This window comes from Emys orbicularis, chromosome 2 (genome assembly GCF_028017835.1).
Source record: "Emys orbicularis isolate rEmyOrb1 chromosome 2, rEmyOrb1.hap1, whole genome shotgun sequence".
Classification (NCBI taxonomy): domain Eukaryota; kingdom Metazoa; phylum Chordata; order Testudines; family Emydidae; genus Emys; species Emys orbicularis.
The window spans coordinates 4,048,213-4,068,570 of NC_088684.1; the positions used below are offsets into that span (position 1 = coordinate 4,048,213).

At 44.0% G+C, this 20,358-nt stretch overlaps 2 protein-coding genes across 7 annotated transcripts in view; both read left to right on the plus strand.

The window, feature by feature from the left end:
• The window catches only part of LOC135873553 (elongation factor 1-delta-like), a 32,104-nt gene that overhangs the window by 9,320 nt on the left and 2,426 nt on the right, over nt 1-20,358 (plus strand). For 2 of the 6 annotated variants that reach the window (XM_065398148.1, XM_065398149.1), the window contains exons 2-7: nt 5,662-5,785; nt 7,934-8,005; nt 15,320-15,391; nt 17,456-17,555; nt 17,848-17,951; nt 19,709-19,978. In XM_065398148.1, the coding sequence (XP_065254220.1) occupies nt 5,666-5,785; nt 7,934-8,005; nt 15,320-15,391; nt 17,456-17,555; nt 17,848-17,951; nt 19,709-19,978 (738 nt within the window). In that variant the 5' untranslated portion in view covers nt 5,662-5,665. Of the gene's footprint in view, nt 1-5,661; nt 5,786-7,933; nt 8,006-15,319; nt 15,392-17,455; nt 17,556-17,847; nt 17,952-19,708; nt 19,979-20,358 lie in introns of those variants that run through there. The other 4 variants (XM_065398150.1, XM_065398152.1, XM_065398151.1 and 1 more) reach the window with 4 other exon arrangements.
• On the plus strand, nt 521-1,798 carry LOC135875203 (uncharacterized). The gene has a single exon (XM_065400197.1). It carries the CDS (start codon nt 521-523, stop codon nt 1,796-1,798), a length of 1,278 nt encoding a protein of 425 aa, XP_065256269.1.

Below are 20,358 nucleotides of genomic sequence, written 5' to 3' on the forward strand. Positions count from 1 at the left end.
CCGGTTTAAGGGTATCTAGTTAGCACATTGGTGGTGCTTAACAGGTGATGATTTGGAAAATCCCTCCACTATACCATAAAACTTTGAAAAGGATTCAAGTTTGGCCTACACGACTGACAAGTGTGCCTTACAGTGTAAAATGTGAACTACATTTACTGCCCTATGGCTTTAGTTTTTGAGGACTTAATACAGATCTGACCAGACCAAATGTGAACGTGGATGCAGATAACTTAATTAAAAAGGTGCTTTACAGAGAAATAGATCAATTTTTTGAACTTGGATTAAACATGCGGACAACTTAATTCCTTCTCACTGAAATGTGTAAACAATGAAATGGAAATTGAATTAGATGCCCAAAACACCATTTCTTAATATATTAGTCATGACTGAGTGGTGGGTTTTTATATAAACTTTGCAGTGCTTAAGAAATGGCTCAAATCTAATGTATGCCAGTGGCTTGTTTAGTTATGTTGCAACTACATTACTGTGCTTATCTTTTAATGCTGCCACTCTTTGGAAGATGAGGACAAGGAAGCTCCCGTACCCACTAGAAAAGGTCTGGTTGGACAAGCACCAGTATGATGAAGCGGAGAGGCTCCACTATGAAAGAGAAGCCACGTTGGCAGCCTCAGCCACTGAAAAGGGCCAAGAGGTGGAAGCAATGAACAGTGTTTGCCATGATGATCCTGTCGAGGGCGAATGGAAAGACATGAAAAGAGTGAAAAATGGGAAGAAGCAAAAGAAAAGGAAGCGCTCTCCAAAAACCAAGAGTTTGGTCTCCAACGTAGATTTCGTCCTGACTGGTTTATTAGCTGATGGCGTGTGGTTTGACAAACCTTTCTTCGATCATGCTGAAAACATGTTCAGAAAGAAACTTGCAGATGACCTGACCCAGAAGGCCCCTGAAACTGAACTGGATGCTGAGCAGCCAGCATTCGTGTCCTGGTCAGAAGAAGCTGTCCCAGGTATTCCTAAGCCAAGGAAGAACCCAGCAGCCTTGCACTGCACCCATGCCAGTCTGATTGCTTGTCACCATGTCATCCAGGATGTCTGGGTCAACAAGTTCAACTTTGATGAGGCAGAGAAGGTGTTTGTTGAAAGGTCTCAATCTTGTGTTCATCCACACTTCCTAGATCTTCCATCGGTACGATGGAACAGTGACTATGGTGATGTTGATCAAAGAACTCCAGATGAAGGGTATATAACAGCTCTATCTACTCCTGCAAACCCTGCTACACCATGCCTGTCAACAGATGTTGTGGTTCATTCTGGTGCCTCTTTCGTTACCAGTTTGCCCAGTCCTGCACACCAGACAATAAATGGCAAGCCTCAGATATTGAGCTTGCAGGCATTGATTTCGGAGGTGTGGCTGGAGAAACCTATTTATGATGATGCTGAGAAATGCTTCTACGAGAACATGACTGATGGGCATCCTCCAGGGAAGGTGAGGCCTCAAGAGCGCAGCCGTCCAGAAGCCTCAAAGAGCAGCCGAAAGGACAAGAAGGGCCGCAGTCCCGGGAAACGAATGAATTCTCGACATGTGGAGTTCACCACCAACCCTTCCCTTCCTAAAGATGCCGAGCACCCTCCGCCTACCTGGTATTTCCTGCACAAGGACAGTGAGCATTTGTGGCTTAGTAAACCCACATACGACAGCGCTGAATCACGATACTATGCATCTGAGGCCCTGAAAATGTCGAGCAGACAAGATAATGCAAGGGTTCCAGAACTCACGCTAGCAAAACCATCTCGACCTGCTTCTCGTGCCACAAGCGTGCCTGCATCAGAAACTAAGTAGGAAAAGCTTATTCTGGGGTAACACTCAAACTCGGAAAATTGATGGTTCAGGATTGAGCTGTAATAATTGGCATATGTAGAAGGCAATGTGGGTCTGTAGTGCCAAACACAACACTGGCGCTATAGACATAACCTCCAGTCATTGAGCCAAAGGTCCTGTTTAACCTTAATCAGGCTTCACTTTACCAGCAGAGTTTTTGAAGAGGGCCCTCTTTTTTTTTTTTTTTTAAGGTAGCTCACCGTTATGATGAGTTGTAATTAATCCTCAAACACCCCTAGGAGGTCGGTAGTTAAGTTATTGTCATTTTATAGCTGGAGCCAGACAAGTTCGATAACTTGCTCAAGATCACACAGAACTGAAGTCAAAGGAGGGGTTAGAACTCTTGACTTGGGAGTTCTGATTCCCAGTCCTGTGCTCAGGCCACCCATTTCTTGCACAGAGCCTTTAATCCCAAGGTGCTTTACCGGTAGAAAGGTGGAGGGGATGACCGTATCATCTAAACATTGCTCTGGGGGTGGTACAGACCACTTAGCCCCTCATCATTCTGAGGTTCATAAACTGAGTTTTAGGCAGGTTTAGCAGTAGCTTTTTTTTTAGATTAGACCTTTAGAATGGATATCGTGTTTGCAGTGCATGAGTATTAAAGATCCCATTGCATTCTTCACAAGAGAAGGAATTTGTTCCGGTGGCTTTGACCAACATTTTCCTAGAGGTTGCTGTATGTAGGTTTTCCACTGGCTTTCCCTGAGAAATGGATGCTTTTTTGTGTCACTATATATATTCAGTTTGTAGAGGAGCTTTGGGATCCTTCAGGATGAAAGATGCCATTTGACTGTAAAATAGGCCCAAAGTTTCAATCTGGAGACCACAGGTGCTTCCTCTGAACAATTGAGGGAAGGTAATCTGATAAACCATTTTGTCTAAAAGTGGGTGTTTAATCTGGGCATGTAAGGGAAGGTGAACTAGATTATAACAAATCCAATGAACAAACATTGGAGCTGGGAGAGGAGATGCATTTTTAAAATGTAGAAAATATCCATAGTTATCGGCCCTGCGATTAGTCTAATTAGAACAGTCTAATTTTGTTTAAAGGCTGGAAATATTTGAAAGCTGCCTGTCTTGGGTGAGTACAGAACAGCATTTTTGTCCCACTATACATGAAACAATGCAGTTTGTATTTTGATTTTACATAATTGCATTCTATTTGCTGAACCCAAAACTTCTCTAACGTTCAGAGGCCATATTACCTTCTGAGCTGTAGCTCTTCAGTGGATTTGTTTAAAGGCCAGTACTTAAGTGCTCTTTTGTAGCCCAGCAATAAATAAATAAAATTTTCACAGAGACTAGATCTTCCTTTCTCCCCCTTTGAGGAGACACATGTGACCCTTGAGTTTGAATAGCATTCTCTGTGGCCAGATGGAGTAAGGAGAATCTGTACCACACTCTCTCCCCATGAAATGAAGATTGCATCAGTACAAAATGTACAGTGTGTGATTGATATGGCCTGTGCATAATTAGGATTGTGTGTGGTAAACTGGCTGCATGTACCCTTGTGTATATGGACAGCATTTCTGGCAGTCTCTTGCAGGAATGATGTGAACATTGGGAAGGGGTTACAGAATTTGGAGATGGTTTTGTAGCAGTCTCTCTTGATCCTTCTCTGCTTTTCTGAATGGGTCGGTGTTGATACTGAGATGTTTTTTACAACCGGATAGTACAAAGCATTACTTAGTTAACCAGTGTTGAGATCTGGAGGTGGGTTTTTTTTGGAGGATTTGTAGGGCTTGCAAAGGTCTAGGCTGATTCTTGAAGTTATGGTCCTTGCCTTAGGGCATTTGAGTGGTGTAAACTTTTCCTAAAAGATCTTTAAATGCCCTTTACATAAGCTGATATTCCTTAGTTGCTATGTTCCTGCTTACACTTCTCACAACAGGGCCTTGTAATTGCTTCATTGAGATGCTCCTTTCTTGTCTCTTCTTACCCCCTCAAACTGACCTTTTGTCCTAGGCTCCTGTACTGTGCCCTTGCTTTGAAATAACTGTATGTCCTCCATGTTAGGTTCTTGTAATAGTCCCATCCCGCAATACACCATGAAGTTAAATAGCCTTTGGAAGCTGTTTAACTGCATGCCCATGTTAAGTTAGCCCCTTTGCCTCTGAATTCATTGTTACCACATACAGAGTAGTAGGTTGGCCTACTTTCATAGCCATTTTAGAACCCCTGTGCATTTTAGAACATCCTCCTTATCCCCCCACATGGGGCAGAATCTCGTGATTTCTGACTAGCACAATGGGAAGGATCTCTCCCCAACGGTGTAACAGTTTACTTTCTAAATGACTACAGGGTCTTCTGAAAGTACACCCCTGCAGGTCCATCTTCCACTCCTCCGTATGCCATCTTCTGAAATACTTTTTGTGGTTCTTGATTTGAAAGGAGACACTCTTCTAGTACTTTTGTTTTGTTTGTTTGTCATGCCTCGTACTATTATGGAGTTATCCAGGAGGACTGGGTAATCTCGTTCTGCAGCACACTCAGTGATGCATTGCCCATCTACTCCTGGGGGCATTCTGTGCCCAAAAAATGAAAAAATTATGCACATAATATTTTAAAATTCTACAAATTTTATTTGTCAAAATAACACTGTACATAATCAGGCCACTTTCAATTATTTTGGTAATTTATATCAAAATACCTGTCAGCAAGCATATGTATAACAATATGGACACTCACAAAAATTCCCCCAGGAGTAGAGAGTTAAAGAAATCCCTATGACAACCCAGTTCCTGTTTCTCTGCCCCCTTCCCCCCCACACACACACTCAGAACCCAGCCGGGGGGGCCAGACACCCATAACCCCTCCCCCCCTTGCCCAGACACCCCTCCCCCACCAAAACCCAGGGATCCAAAGAGAGAAACAGCCTGATGCTTGATCCCAGGCTTGCATGGAGTTTCCTGCGCGCCACCCTCTTCTTCCCTCAGAGCATGCTGGGAACTGCAGCTGCCAGGAACCCTCTAGCTCCCTCCCCCAGTGGTGTCTTCTATGTGCAAGCTGGGCTCTGCTGAATCCAGTGGCCCCTAGTGGTGACTAGCAGCACTGCAGCCCATTTCTGTGGTTGAATAGCAATTCTGCGTGCACAGTGTTAATTTCTGCAAAATTCTGCATTGCGCAGTGGTGCAGAATTCCCCCAGAAGTAAAGATAGCTTGGTTGGAGCAGCACAGTTCTGATTCAGGTGTGGGCAGGGCTGAAATCTGTTTAAGATAGTATGCAATAGAACTGTGTGCTCAACTTGCTCCCCATTATTGTTTGAACACTGCTTCCTAACATAGTTGTAATGTGACTAAAACACTGTGTCCTCCACTCTGTGTTGAGCTAAAAGCTATGTTAAGGAGTTTAGTGCTATTAGTTACTAAGGTTGGCTAGGCATATTAAAAAAAAAAAAAGTCTCTGTACATGAGCCAAAACAGGTGCGATTCTGTCCATTTTTTAAACCATTGTATTAATTGACTTGTGTGGATTTTTAAGTGTCTGATATTTTGATCTATATATCCTGGTGGAGCTGGCATTTATACAGGGGAAGGTGCAGACTGTCCAACATGTACAGCCCCCGCTTCATGCTATGTTGCTAAATGCAGGTCAGATCAGGCAGACTGGTGGATGGATGATTAGAATGCCCTGCTTTCTTAATAGGATCCCATTTACTTAAAGCTTTTCACCAGAGGGGAAGGAAGATAAAGGGCAGAAAGCTACAATGCAGTTCTGTGGGGGAGGAAGGAGGGAAATAAGTGTTCTTGCTGATGAACCTGTTACAGGCAGCTAACCTTAAATATTCCTAGGTACTCATATTGTCTCTTCCTATTTGCAGAAAAATGGCAGCTGATTTTCTTATGCATGAGAAGATCTGGTTTGATAAATTCAAGTATGACGATGCTGAGAAGAGATACTATGAACAGATGAATGGGCCAGTTGCCAGTCCTTCATGCCAACAGGTAATGCATATCCTCAAGTAGTAAGGAAGTAGTTTTTGCAGTGTGCTAGAGTCTAAGGATCTCCCAGTACTGATAGCAGGTGAAAGAATGACCCTTCCCACATGTATGTATTTGTTAAGGTCTGTTACAAATTGGTCTCCAGACTAGGAGAATTAGTAAGATATCCTCTCTTGGCGACTCAGGTCCTGTCACCAAATTCCCTGTTTGGTTTTCAAAATGTTTTGTCCTGTGGACCACAAATAATTGCTTCAAACCCCTCCAGTGTTCCACAGGCTATAGTGTGAGAACCACAGTGTTCAAAATATAGGGTGTAGCTGAAGCTGATTTGCCCATGTACAAGATGAGGTTCAACTTTGTGAATGGGGTGAAATAGAAATGGGGGAAAACCTGGGTTATAGGTTACAAGAATTGGTCTTTTCTTAATCCTTCAGGTTACTTAATCCTTCAGGTTAATTGGTTTTTTCTTAATCCTTCAGGTTACAGGGCCACAAATAGGGTCTGTGACCTATCAGCGAGCAATTTTATATCCCATTCACAAGATCTGAGAACAAATGTTGAGGTAATATGGGAGGATGGGAAGTTATGCTAAGGACTGACCTACGTGAACTATTACGATATCTAGCAATTTCCTATTTTTCCAGGGAGCCAGTGTTCAGGAGTGTCCAAGTTGCTTTTTTGCCAGGCACATCCTAGAGACCGAGTGCATGACGGGAGTATAGTGGTGCTAACGCTCCAGAGAGATTGTGACCCACATTCCCTTTCTGGCTTCCCTGTAATGTTAACAGGAGGCCGCAGGGAATGCTGTATATATTACTTGTCTGCACCAGAGCAGTGGAGGCTATGGTGGGGGAAGAGCAGGGAAAGCAAATGCCAGTTCCAACATAAAGTACTCAGGGTGGCTCACACGTACATTCCTGAGGTATCTGCACCCCCACAACTGGAGTAAGATTGTAGGGAGCAGTGATGCTCCCATCCTAAAATGTAAAGGATGGTTAATTGCATATGCATTTAATTCCATAGAAAGCGGCTTGAAATCTTACATGGCTGTTTTGCAAGTGGCAGGGCCGAGCTTTTAAACAACGGTCAATGCTTTAGTAGCTTCTAGGCATGTTCTGCTGAATTTCTGCTGGCTATGCTACCATAGCGGTAGCACAAAGCTCTGTACAACATTTATTTGAAGGGCAGATGTTCCTACAGTAGGTCTACAAAAATTGGAAGTTGTAAGTAAAACATTAAAGCAGATTCTAAAGCACAACTGTGCTCTGTGTAGTAAAAAGGGGAATAATTAGAATATCACATGACACACACAACTTTCAGTGAAGAAGGTAATTTTACCTGCCAGAAGTGGCCTGAAACCCAACTGACTGAAACTTAGAGTTGTTTATTACAACACTCCCTTCCTAGTAAGGTTTAGGAGTCTTCAGTAAACTTTTTTTTAATTTGCATCAAATTTGGAAGTGCCATGCTAGTGTGGGATTATTTGGGGCTGATTTGGTGCCCAGTGTGAAATGAATTTTGGTGCTCAGTCCAGTTTCCAGTGGACAGGAGTCTGTCACAGAAACCACAGCTATAATTGGTGCCCTTGTTGGTAGTCTCAGAGCCAAGGAGTACTTGGACCCTGGAAACTGAACTCTCGCCCCAGGAGGTGTGGACCCTCCCGTTTGGGGATGTGGCATATAAATGTGGAAAAGCTAGGGCTGCCACAGCCTGGACCACACCCACTCTTGGAATAGAAGATTTTAGTCTGCAGGACTCTGCCACTTCTCACCAGCATGAAATTCACACATAGTCTTTTAAGGAAATTAGCTGCCTAACCAGAGCTCCAAGGGCACACTAAAGTGATCCTGATAACCTGCCTGAGTGATGGCTATGCCAGCCTGTCACGGGACCAGAGTGGGGAGAAGCAAAATATTGAGGTCTCAAAACTCTGCAACTGGACACTGTTCTGGAGGCGTAGCATGACGGACCAATACTAAGCTGCAGTCCTTGCACTCCATGCCTCCAGCCGATGCTTCTTGAAAAGCTGCCTCCAATACTCACTTAATCATTGCTTAAAAAAAAATCCAATCTTCCCCATCTTAGCTGCCCACAGCAATTTCTCATGTCTCATTTTACAAAACATCTTGGTTCTTTCTGCGCTGTTTGCAGGAGAACGGAGCCAGCACGATCCTACGCGACATTGCCAGAGCCAGGGAGAATATCCAGAAATCGCTGGCCGGAGTGAGTACCCAAGCTCTCTCACCAGCTGGCTACCTGCAGTCCATTTTTAGCTATGGCGCATCTCACAGATCTCTTCCACTATGACTGATTCCATAGATTGTGTGGCTTCTTATTTTAAGTTAGAGGAGATTGACAAGGTGTGTAGTGCTGTGTACCACCAGACTAGCTCCATTTTATCAAGAACACCCTCTATTACCAGGAATGCATGCTGTGTAACTGCTTACCTTAGCACAATGGCTTTAAAATTACAGGCTAATTGCACTGGGGCTAAAATTCAGTGGGGTCTTCAAAGAGCTATGCATTTCTTTCTTTTCTCCCAGTGGAATGTTTGAGTTGGTTCCAATGATCTTTAGCTAACATGTAACCAATTTAACCATAGTTAAAATACCCCTGCTGAGCAGCACAGGGACAGCACGTATCTGTCAGCAGGGGCATGTTTGTATACTGGGGTACACTGAACTACCACCTTCTCTTTCCTGTTGGCTTTCAGTTAGGGTATGTGCAAAGAAATGGCATCTTCCATCTACTGTTTCTAGGGTACTCAGCTTGGCTACTAGTTTTAACGCTGAACACTACTATAATAGATTGCTACTATCCCCTGCTGGAGCATTTTTTGCTGCTGCTACATCAGTTTGTCACAAAGCTGGCTGTATAATCACGGTGATTGTTCAGAAAGGAATTTCGATCTCATATTAAGAGGTGTTGTGCTGACTTATCGCGGGGAGGAGGGATAGTGACCAGGTTCTAATCCAAGATATGCCTCCTGTTTTCTCATCTGTAAAATGGAGGTGATAGTGTCAACTACTCACAGGAAGGTCGTGAGGCCAAATCAATATTTGTAAAACATTGAGATCCTCAGATGGAAGATGCTTAACAAGTGCAAAATTAGAACTATTAGGTGTCTGGCCCTATGTACTGATGGCCCAGTAATTCCTCCTGAGGAAGGAACCTAGCTATTGACTTGGAATGCAAAATATGCCTGTTACAAGATGATTAGTGACCCAAATATCTTGGGTAGGTAAACAGGAATGAATGGAACTTCTTTTCCCTTGGTCCTCTCCTTGGGCCTGCTGTTTTTGTGGTCAAGTTCAGCTGTATAGTTCTGTGTTAGAATAACTGAGATCACTTGCAGGGGTAAAACTGCTCAGCACAGAATTGGTCACTTGGAATTTGATGCGAGGACAGCAGGCAAACTGGGAGAAAAAACAAGAGAAAAGGATTAGATTTGCTTTCTAAATTGTTCCTGAAAGTATTTATAAGTTTTGGAAGTGAAGAGGGGAAACAACTGACATTTTAAAAACCTACTCAGGAGGGTAGTGCTGGGAGTAAATTGTTTGACCATTGATTGAAAGGCTGCTGCTGACTGCTTTTCTTGTGATGCTGCAATTGCTAACGGCATGGGCAAGCTGGGTAATCTGCATTGAAATAACCTGCAAATTTATAATCTTCCATAATCTGCTTGGGTTTTCAATATAAATCTTTAAATCTAAAATGGAAGACTTGAATAAGGTCTAAACATCCTGGACTATGGAGAGTTCAGCCAACAATCAAAGACAAGCTTTGAAAGTTTTTCAGATAGTAATAGAAAGTGGAGTGGACTTTGAAGTTGCTTCCTAATGGAGATCAGGCTCAACGTTGATTGTAAATCCTTTTTTTCTCTTTCCCTCCATGCCCCCAGCTCGTAATAAGAACGAGGGCCTGGTGAGAGTGGGCAGGGAGAGGAGGGAGAATCTTGAATCCAAATTTGCCTGACAAATGGAGCTTGCAACTCTGTTCTGAAGGCAGGTTCTCTGTTTGGTGAATGTCCTCTGGTTTCCCAGAGGGCAACCTCAGCCTGATGAACTTCACTTGTGCTGGAATGGGAGTCCTGTTACAGAAGGCTATTTTATCTAATTGAGGCTTGGATGGGAGGGCGTAGAGGCATCTAGGGTTGGGGCAACCAAGCACTGTAGCCTCAGAGGTGGGGGAGTCAGGGCAAGAGGGCTAGTGAAGCCAAGGCAGCATCAGAACAAAAGTCTTCTATGAAGATAGTGTTGTGGTCTCGGTGGCAAAGAAGCCAAATAACTTGTTTGTATATTGACTTTCTCATATGCTGGGGCTTTCTGTAGTCTCAAGTCCTGTGTTGAAATTTCAACATGTTTGAGGTTTTTGAGTGTGAGAGATTCTAGGGACCTTACACTCCAGGCATCTGAAGAAGTGGGTTTTCTACCCACGAAAGCCCACGCCCAAATAAATCTGCCAGTCTTCAAGGTGCCACCAGACTCCCCGTTGTTTCAACAAAAGTGAGTAGGCAGAAAGTGCTATCAAATGTAGTTAATCTCTGGGAGGATTCCCAAAGGGATGGATTTTAAATCTCAGAATTGTGCAGTGGAGACTCTAAATGTGAAATATATGTAGGACACCAGATTGATCTCAATTAATTATTGTGCTTGAATTTGCAGTTAACTGCTTGAAGTGGGAAAACTCATTGCAGCCTTAACTAAGTAGCTGTTAAGGTGGCTTCATAATAACATAGCAAACCCACAACCATTGTGTCACCCTCGAGATATGTGCAGTGCTTACCCAAGCACATGCATGGTATTAATGACCTCTCCGTCCCTCCTTGTTCATGATCTCTTGTTGATCTTGCCTTATATTGGCCTTGTTAGCTCTTTGTGGCAGACACTGCAATCTTAATTTTTCTTGTAAAGCACCATGTGCATCTGTAGTGCAACATAATAAATAATTGCTAGCATCATCTGTGCTGGTGCACAGCTAGGCAGTAAGCGCGGTTGGCTTCTGCTCTTAGACGTGCGGGAAGAGAGACAGGTCTGAAATGTCAAATTCCCTAGCTTTCCGTTTCTAAAGGATCATTATAAATTATGGACAGTAACAATACAAGCACCAAAAGTATCTGTACAGAATAGCATAAGTGTGTTACTTTTGCTTTATAGCCTCATACGTGGATTTTGTTCTCAGACCTCACAAAACAAACTGGTTTACACTAAATCTGTAGAATGACTTTGGAGGCCTGTTGGTTTTTGTGCTTAATATCCAGGATTTTGGTGGTGGGAAAGAGAGTCCAAGTATGGGAACTTCAGCTTGATAACCTGAAGATCGAGAGAACTGTTCTCTGGCTCTGGGTAGAGATGGGAAGATGGAAGAATTTCATTTTTCTAGCTCTTTCCTGGTTGCATTTCATGCATCTATTTCAAATAGCAATACTGCAGTTTGACAGTCAGTATCTAGAAATGTATAAATATCGTGCAGTGGAAGGAATCTGAGGTAGTGGTTTGCATCTCCCAAAAAGAGATTTAAAAAAAAAAAAAAAAAAAATGCCAGAAACATTTATTTGCACATACCTTTCATTCTGCTTTGCATGGACAAGTCTGCATTTATAATCCCTCATTTCAGCTCATCTGTTTGATACTAACACTTTCTTATGTATCTTTAATTTGTACACAAAGAACAGCCTTACAGCTGGAACGCATTGAATCATCAACATCGTGTGTAAAATCAAAGGATTTTTTATTTATTTTGTGATGTGACTATAAAGTATATTGGAAGTCCAGAGACTAATGGAGGCTTTGGTGCACTTGCCGTGCCAATGTGGGAGATTGTATACATGTTCCCAGTATTCACACGTGCCCGGGGGATCAGAGACCGCTAGTGTCTTCAAATACACTCTGTTTTGCAAACCCTATTTGCCAAAGAGACAATGGAGGGGGCTTTATTATTTGTATTACAGTGGTGTCTAGAGGGTCGAATGAGATCAGGACAACTATGGGCTAAACAGTCTACAGACGTACAGTATGATGCAATCCCAGCCCTGAACAACTTTGTCTAAATAGTCAAGACAAAGGTGTTGGAGTTCTCAGTTTTACAGATGGGAAACTGAGGCACAGAGGTGAAGCAACTTGCCCGAGGGGACACAGAAATCCTGCCAGAGCAGGGAATTGAACCCAGAGTCTGTCCATACTGTAACCACAAAATCATTGTTTGTGGTTAAGACATTGGACTAGGACTTAAAAGTTCTGGGTTCTATTCCCTGCTCTCCCTCAGACTTAGGCAAGTCACTTAACCTCTCTGTATGTGCATTCCCCATCTGTAAAATGGGATTACTTAACACCCTCTTTTGAGGTAGGATGAGGATGCATTTTAGAAATGTTTGATGTATCCAGCTAATAGTGTTGAGTGTTGTAGGCAACCCTATACAGCTGGAATAGGCTGCTGTCACGTGTGTGTAAGCCTGACTCTGTTCTTGCAGGCCAAAAACATGATCAAACCTTCCAGAGCATCTGCTCTGACATAGTAGTAAATTAGGAAGACCACCTGGGTGTTAATGTGCATGAGGGTTTACCCCTAAATGGGTTGGGACTGCCTTCTTGGAAACTGTAGGAAAAAGCATGCACATTAAGTTCAATGACATCTGTTTATAAACCTGCTTATAAGACCTAACATGCTGTTAATTAATTAGATGGTGATCCACTGGGGAAGTGGATATCCTTTCTCCACCCCCACCAAAAAAAAAAAAAAAGTGGACGTGTTTTGTTTACAGTTGTGGGGGTTGGGTCAGCTCCCTACACTAGTATGATCAAAATTTCTTCACTCTGGGTTGGGCTGGGCTCATATAAAGTGAATCTACAGTTCTGGATTTTAAACTATCCCAATTTCCTTTCTTCTCCGCTAATTGGCGCTCCTTTATCTGATTTGAAGTGTGTTTACAGAGACAGAATTTTAGACACCTCCCAATCCATTCCCATAATTCATCCCCCCTCAATTTTTAATGAATTATTAGGTATCTCCGAATAATATCTGGAAGCAAAATGCATATAGTGTAACTGCTGTCTAGGCCTTCCCCATCTAATTCCCCTTTATCACAACTTTTCACTCTTACTGTACTCAGGTTAGTGTAGAGATAACTATTCGTAAGCGGGCAGTTTTGTGTTGCATTGAAGATAGGCAGGGTAGATTCCTGTATTATGTATGTTCTTCTCAGAGTGATACTGAGTGGGTCATTTGTTGTGAGATCCACAGTGCTGTTTTGGAAAGGAAGATCTAAGTTTCTGTGTATTCTGCCATGTATGCATTTGCATTCTGTTTCCATTGCATTTCGATTCTGCAGCTGCTTGAGGCTAGAAAGAAAGTTCTGCACTGCCCCTGCATTTTGTAACACAGGGATGTCTTCTTCAGCTTGGTGCTAGGTTTATCATTTTAAACTCTTAATTACAAAAGTATATTCTACTACAAATATCTGTAAGCTGGAAAGGGTCAGATGGTTGAGGCCTATGGTAAAGCTACAGGACTAGGTTCTACATTCCTCGCTTCATAACTAGGGAAAACTCCCATTAATTTTTTACATGCCTACTTGAGGCTTCTCCAGGCAGGCTGAGATTTCTGCCTTGTGGGATTTTACTAGGCAGACTGCTGTGCTGCTCTTAGCACTCTTAATTCAATGTACTGTTAAAGCTAAACATTTAACCCCATTGAAATCAGGAACTGAAAACTAAGATTCCCATACAAAAGATATCCATGTTTGTAAATATTACAGATAACATGGTCAAGTGACCAAGTCAGTGATGCTGTGGGAACCTTAATCTTTGAATGTCTACTTTTTTTGCATTTGAATTCTCGTCCTTAATAGAATCCATTAGTTTGTTTTTGCCAAGAGGAAATCCAATGCAATCTTTTAATCAAAAGTAAGAGGGAAAACACTTGACTGCACATAGGAATAAATGTACTTGACCATGCGTCTCTGAAAACCTGGAATGTCCCCGTTTTCAGGGCCTGTCCATCAGTCTTTCTGCTCCTGATCTTTGTAACCCTGCAGCGTCTATATTGGCGCTTTTCAGTGCTAAAACTTTTATCGCTCAGAGGGGTGTTTTTTCACACCCCTGAACAACAAAAGTTTTAGAGCTGAAAGTGGCAGTCTAGAGACTGCCTAAAATGTTAAATCCTCATCCTTGCCTAATCTTTGTTTTCTTGTGCCTGTGACATGGGTGGAGGGGAAGAAAATGGGTTTAAATAGTATATGGAAGAGACTCCAGTTCCTTATTCACTCATTTAATTAAACCAGCTATATTTTGTTCTCAGACCTGTTGGTGTAAATAGAGCAGAAAGAGTTCTAACTGCTGACGGTTTCAATGTGTTTTAGCCTTGCAAACCTCGTGGTTTACTGAGCTGGGATAGCAGTGGCCTTGTAAAGTGAGTCTGTACAAGGAAATGACCTGGTGCTCACTCTGGTTGTCCTGTGTTTGCTAGCAGTTAGTTTTCAACACCAATTTGGGAAGGTGAGAGGAAGCCATTGCTGATTTTTGTCATGTGAGCAATTTGCTTAGTGTAGACGCTGCTGCTTTATTCTCTGTAGGAGAGAAATGAGTGTGGTCTACTGGATTTTGCTTCTGGCTAGGAGCTAGGAACTCCTGAGTTACTTCTGACTGCCACTGATTCAGTCTGACTTTAAGGAAGTTTAGTTAATTTATCTGGGTATGTCTATATGGCATTCAGGAGGTGTGATTTCAGTACATATAAGTCTATCTGAGCTAGCTTGCTAAAAATGGTAGTGTAGCTGCAGTGCTACAGGCTAGCTGTCAGAGTATAATCCCACCTGGGACCCAGGGTACGTACTCAGGCGGCTAGCCCATGCTGCCGTGCTTTCACTGCTGTTCTTGATGAGCAAGCATGTGTATGCCTGCATATGCTTCAGTCATGCCTTCTGATTGCTGGGTTGATGTATCCTCTGTGTCTTGGTTTCCCGTCTGTAAAACGGGGATACTTACCTGTCATACCAGAGTGCTAAGAGTTAATTAGTTGATTTTTACAATGCTTTGACCATAAAAAATGCCACATAATATAATGATATTTAGCACTTGTATAGTGCACTGTCTTTTATTATTTTGCAGATAGGGAAATTGGCCCAAATCACACTGCAAGTCAAGGTCAGGGCTGGTGATAGAATCCAGACCTCTTGATTCTTAGTCCTGTCACCAAGCGATTGTACCCTCCTGGGAAGTACTAGGATGTGTAACTAGAAGTTGGCAATATTAATACCTGGCATATAAACTGCATTTTATCCCAGCAGTTCAAGCCAAGGCTGACTAGGAAGCTTTAATATAGTGCTGTTTTCCTCCCCATCCACTTGACTCTTAGCAGGTCAGTGTTTTTGGATGTGGATTCTGTGAAGATATGGCTCACTGTCCTGATGAATCTGAATGGTTTTCCTGCATGCATATGTGATATCTGTATTTGAATGCCCCACCCTAGCATGAGTGAAGTGCTTACATTCTTTTTCATATTATACTTGTCCTGAATCCCCAAACCTTTCACCCTTTCCAGCGCAAGACCATTCTGGATAGCCCCCAAGAAGCCCTACCTGCCCAATCCAAGAGAAAGTCAGGTCGCCTGACTGTAAGTCCTGTTGGGGATGGGGGACAGCTAACAAGTGGTTGTCTGTCTTTTGTGAATAAACTGGAGGAAGAAACAGCCCCCGTTTGGACAAAAACTTCATGCTGAAGTGTATGGGCCCCAGGCGATTTGATGAATTCTTGCAATGCATTTGCCACCAGTTCTATGCTGGACACTCGGGAGTCTGTCCATAGGCAGACTGTCAGTATTCACAGTTAAAATATAGGTCTTAATGTAAATAATAGGTATATCGCCATATATTCTATTATATCATATCTCATAGAACTGGAAGGGACCTTGAAAGGTCATCGAGTCCAGCCCCCTGCCTTCACTAGCAGGACCAAGTACTGATTTTGCCAGAGATCCCTAAGTGGCCCCCTCAAGGATTGAACTCACAACCCTGGGTTTAGCAGGCCAATGCTCAAACCACTGAGCTATCCCTCCCCCCTCCTAAGGACTCAATAGGTAGCCCTCCCACCTCTGAGCTAAAGGCCCTGGATTGCAGATCTGCACCTATATGTCAGCGCCCGTGCCTATCACGAGTGGTTTGCCCTTTGGATGAGACTTGAGTTTTTGGCATCTTGTGCCACCTGGAAGCCACACTCCACGGGTCCAGGAGCGGGGGGTTTCTTCTAAGATCTGCCCGTTAACCCAAAGCCTTGTGTCAGAACAGTAATCTTTGGCTGAGGCCTGAATCTGGTGTTCTCCAAAGTGTGCTCCTCTTATAGCTGGAAGGGGTTGTATGAAAGATAGACAATGCTCCTCTTTTCTTCCTGCTCCCTTCACAGCAGTCCCAGCCTTTACTGACCCCCACCAAGCTTGGGAGCCAGCCTATGGCCGGGCAGCCACAAGACTGGTTTGTGTAACTTGGGGGGGGGGGGGGGAGAACAATCTGCAGGAGTATCCCTGGTGTCCTGGACACAAGACCATGGGGATCATCCTTGTCCACATATTTGTTGACCCCCTCAAAGAATTCTAGTAGATTGAGGCAGGATTTCCCTTTACAAAAGCCATGTTGACTTTCCCAACAAATCCTGTTCATGTATGTGTCTGATAATTCTGTTCTTTACTATAGTTTCAACCAGTTTGCCTGGTACTGAAGTTAGGCTTATTGGCCTGCAATTGTCAGGATTACCTCTGGAGCCTTTTTTAAAAATCGGCATCACGTTAGCAGTCCTCCAGTCATCTGGTACAGAAGCAGATTTAGGCGATAGGTTACGTACCACAGTTCTGCAGTTTCATATTTGAATTCCTTCAGAATCCTTGGATGAATCCTATCTGATCCTAGTGACCAGTTACTGTTTAATTTATCAGTTTGTGCCAAAACTTCCTCTGTTGACACCTGAATCTGGGAAAGTTTTCAGATTTATCATCTAAAAAGAATGGCTCAGGTATGGGACTCTCCCTCACATCCTCTGCAATGAAGACGATGCAAATAATTAATTTAACTTCTCCACAATGGCCTTGGCTTCCTTTAGTGCTCCTTTAGCCCCTCGATCGTCCAGTGGCCCTACTGGTTGTTTGACAGGCTTCCTGCTTCTGAAAAAAATTGTTTGCTGTTAGTCTCTTGCTAGTTCTATGTTCTTATGTTCTATTCCTACCTTTGCCACTGATTTACTGAATGACCTCAGCTAAGTCACTTCAGCCATCTGTACCTCAGTTTCCTTGTCTGTAATTTGAAGCTCTTTACCTCCTTAGCAGGGGTGTTAGTGTAAGTAATGTTTGTAAATTTTTTGAGGTGCACTAGAGAAGCTTTGGAAGATGCTAAAGAGATGCAAATATTAAGGTAGCCCACAGTTTGGGACTGTAGAAATGTGGTGTTCTTCTGAACCTGCCAGCTCCACCAGAAATTCTGTCAGTGGCACATGAATTACATTCTGATTTTTGTGTTTAACATTTGCTTTAAAAGGCTTGCGATCAAAAGGGCTCTTTCCTAGCTAGCCTGTAAAATCTCTTCTTTTTCCCAGTGTTGTCTCTGCCTTCCTGCTTTAGAGAGGCAGCATGTCTGTCTTAGTCTGAGAACTGAGTGAACAGGCTAGTTTTTCATCTTGGTTTCCCTTGTTGCAGAGTGCAAGCACGACCTCTTCTGCTGGGCCTGGTGGTGACCAAAATGAGCTCGTCACCAGAATAGCTAACCTGGAGGTGGAGAACCAAAATCTCCACAGTGGTAAGTGAGAAATCTCTGGCAAGAAAACATATTGGACTTGGCAGCCAGTGGCAGGCACACCTTGCTGACCACTCAGTGTAACGTCGTGAAGCCCTGTGAATTGTGTGTATTTTGTTGGTGGTTTTGTTAACGTTGGAGCAAGGATTTCTCTGGAGTTGGGATAGATGCAGTTTGTTTGGTAGCCTGCCTAGAGTGAAAGCAAACTCATCCTGACCTGACCAAAGAATAATTGCTGCATCTTCTGCCATGTGTTGAACCAGTAAGATGAGAGAGTTCTTTCTCCCTTTTCTAGTTGTTGCAGATCTTCAGCTGGCCATCTCCAAGCTGGAAACTCGCCTGAACACACTAGAAAAATCCTCCACCTCTCACCACCCCTCAGCAACGCCGCCAACCCAGGTAATCAACTCCTCAAGGTGCCAGGTCAGTTTAGAATACTTCATGCCATCTACTAAGGAGAAAAGCGATCTCTGCACGAGTGTTAGCCAAGGCCTCCCCAGCAGAGCCTTCTAGAGCTGCTCTTTCTTCCTCATCTCAGCCCAAGTGCAGATGCCGAGCACGGATTCTCCTGCTTCAGGCCCAGTGAAGAGGATATGTGATGGGCCAGATCCTCAGCTGGGACAAATCTGCAGAGGTCCACCAAAATCTGTGATGCTAAGCCAGTAATTAACACTTGAGTGTAAATGGGCGCACACTAAGTAAACTAAGCGTCTTGGTACCTATTAGGTATATAGCAAGGAGAGACCTATACAGATGGACAGACTTGGGGACCTATTGGTTCTCACAAGCCTTGTGAGAATCTTTGCCTCGAGTAGGAAAAAGTAATATCTCTGGGAGCTGAGTATCCTTTACCCGTTGCATCTTGCCCCAGTTTGGAGGCTGCATTGGAGACCTTTAATGGAACTAACTTTTGCCCCTGTGTATTGTATTCTATAAATACTTGTACAGTAACTCCTCACTTAAAGTCGTCCAGATTAACGTTGTTTCGTTGCTGATCAATTAGGGAACATGCTCATTTAAAGTTGTGTAATGCTCCCTTCTGACGTTGTTTGGCAGCTGCCTGCTTTGTCCACTGCTTGCAGGAAGAGCAGCCCGTTGCAGCTAGCTGGTGGGGGCTTGGAACTAGGGTGGACCGGCAGCCCCCCTGTCAGCTCCCCACTCCCCTAAGTTCCCTGTGCAGCAGCTGCCCAGCAGGCTAGCAATTGCAGCTGTCCCTCCCCCACTGCCATGTGCTGCTCCTGCCCTCTGCCTTGGAGCTGCTCCCAGAGACTCCTGCTTGCTGTGTGGGGGGGAGGGAAGGAAGGGGGGGGGCTAATGTCAGGGTGTTCCCCTGCTCCTGCATCCCGCTTACCCCATCTTCCACAGAGCAGGGGACACACACCAGGGATCAGGATGGAGGGAACTTGCAGCAGCTGCGGTCTCAGAATTAACAAGGCCGCAAAGGGGAAATGCGCATATCTCCCTCCATTCCTGCTGCCTTGTGTAGAGAGAGAGTTAACCCTTGAGGGCTCAGCCAATTGCTAGTTCATCATTTATCAGTAAGGGAAATATCCCACCCTCTGACTCCTCCACCTCAACCCAGCTTCACAATCATCATCACAGTGCACCAGTATTAAACCCTCGGCTGGACTGTGCCAGATGACTGTGGTTCGTGGAGCTGTTTCGTTGCTGTGAAACTGCCCTGCAGCCTGAGCCCCATGAGCCAGAGTCGGCTGCACAGGCCAGCCACAGGTTTTTCTTGGCTGCATAGACATACCTTTAAAGTGCCTTCCAGTAGGGCAGTGAGATTAACCTACGTAACGTGGTTCATTCCTCTCTTCCCTCCCTTGCTCACAGGAAGAATTGTTTGTGCGCTGGAGCAATTTGTTTTGGGGGTTATTTTTAAGTGTACATGTTGCTATGCTGCTTAGAGAAGGCAACCTGCGGACATGTGCCTGGCACTTAGGCTCTTTTAGATATGCTGGGCCCAGGCCATTGAGTGCCTTGAATATAAACACCAAGCTCCTGGCTGCATGACTTTGAGCTCTTGCCTTTGGATGGTGGCATAGTCTAGTTTTGGCAAGTCAAGTCCTAACTGTGACAGGGAGTGGAGTTTGCTGCTTTGTTTTACACTTTGGATTTATTTTCTCCCTCTTTTGCCCATTGCTTCCATGAAGCATGTCACCCCAATGAAGAAGGTGGAATCACCTGCTGCTCCCCCAAAGAAAGTGGAACTCCCTTCTGCTCCACCTGCAAAGAAAGTAGGACCATCTGAGGCTGACGACGAAGATGAGGATGACGACATTGACCTATTTGGCAGTGGGGATGAAGAGGAAGACCAGGAGGCTGCCAAAGTTCGGGAAGAGCGACTACGCCAGTATGCGGAGAAGAAGTCTAAAAAGCCTGGCCTCGTTGCCAAGTCTTCCATCCTTCTGGATGTCAAGCCTGTAAGCAGCTTAAGCTATTCCTTACACAACAACGGTTTTGGCTCTGAAGCGGGGTGCCTGTCCTGAGATTGATTGTAATATTGCAGGAGTGTGTGGGTTACATCTAACTTGCAGACTGCAGCTGCCCTGTGTAGATGATCTGGTGCATAAATTACAGAACCTATCAGCATGCAGTTGTTTGGATCGGCATTGAGCATTGCATGATGGGATCTGTGAGCTGTTCTGCTCCATATTAAAGATGGCAGTTGCAGATGTGCTGTGGGCTGCAGTTTGATCACCCCTGGTTTGGAAGATCTTTCTTCTCTTGGGGCTTATTTACGTGGTCAGTTAGAGCGTGGGAAGCTGGGGTGTAAATCTGTAGCTCTCTATCCTGCTGCGCG

What these genes read in the sequence shown, in the direction of transcription:
- LOC135875203 (XM_065400197.1), top strand. Translation starts at nt 521, where the DNA reads ATGAGGACAAGGAAGCTCCCGTACCCACTAGAAAAGGTCTGGTTGGAC.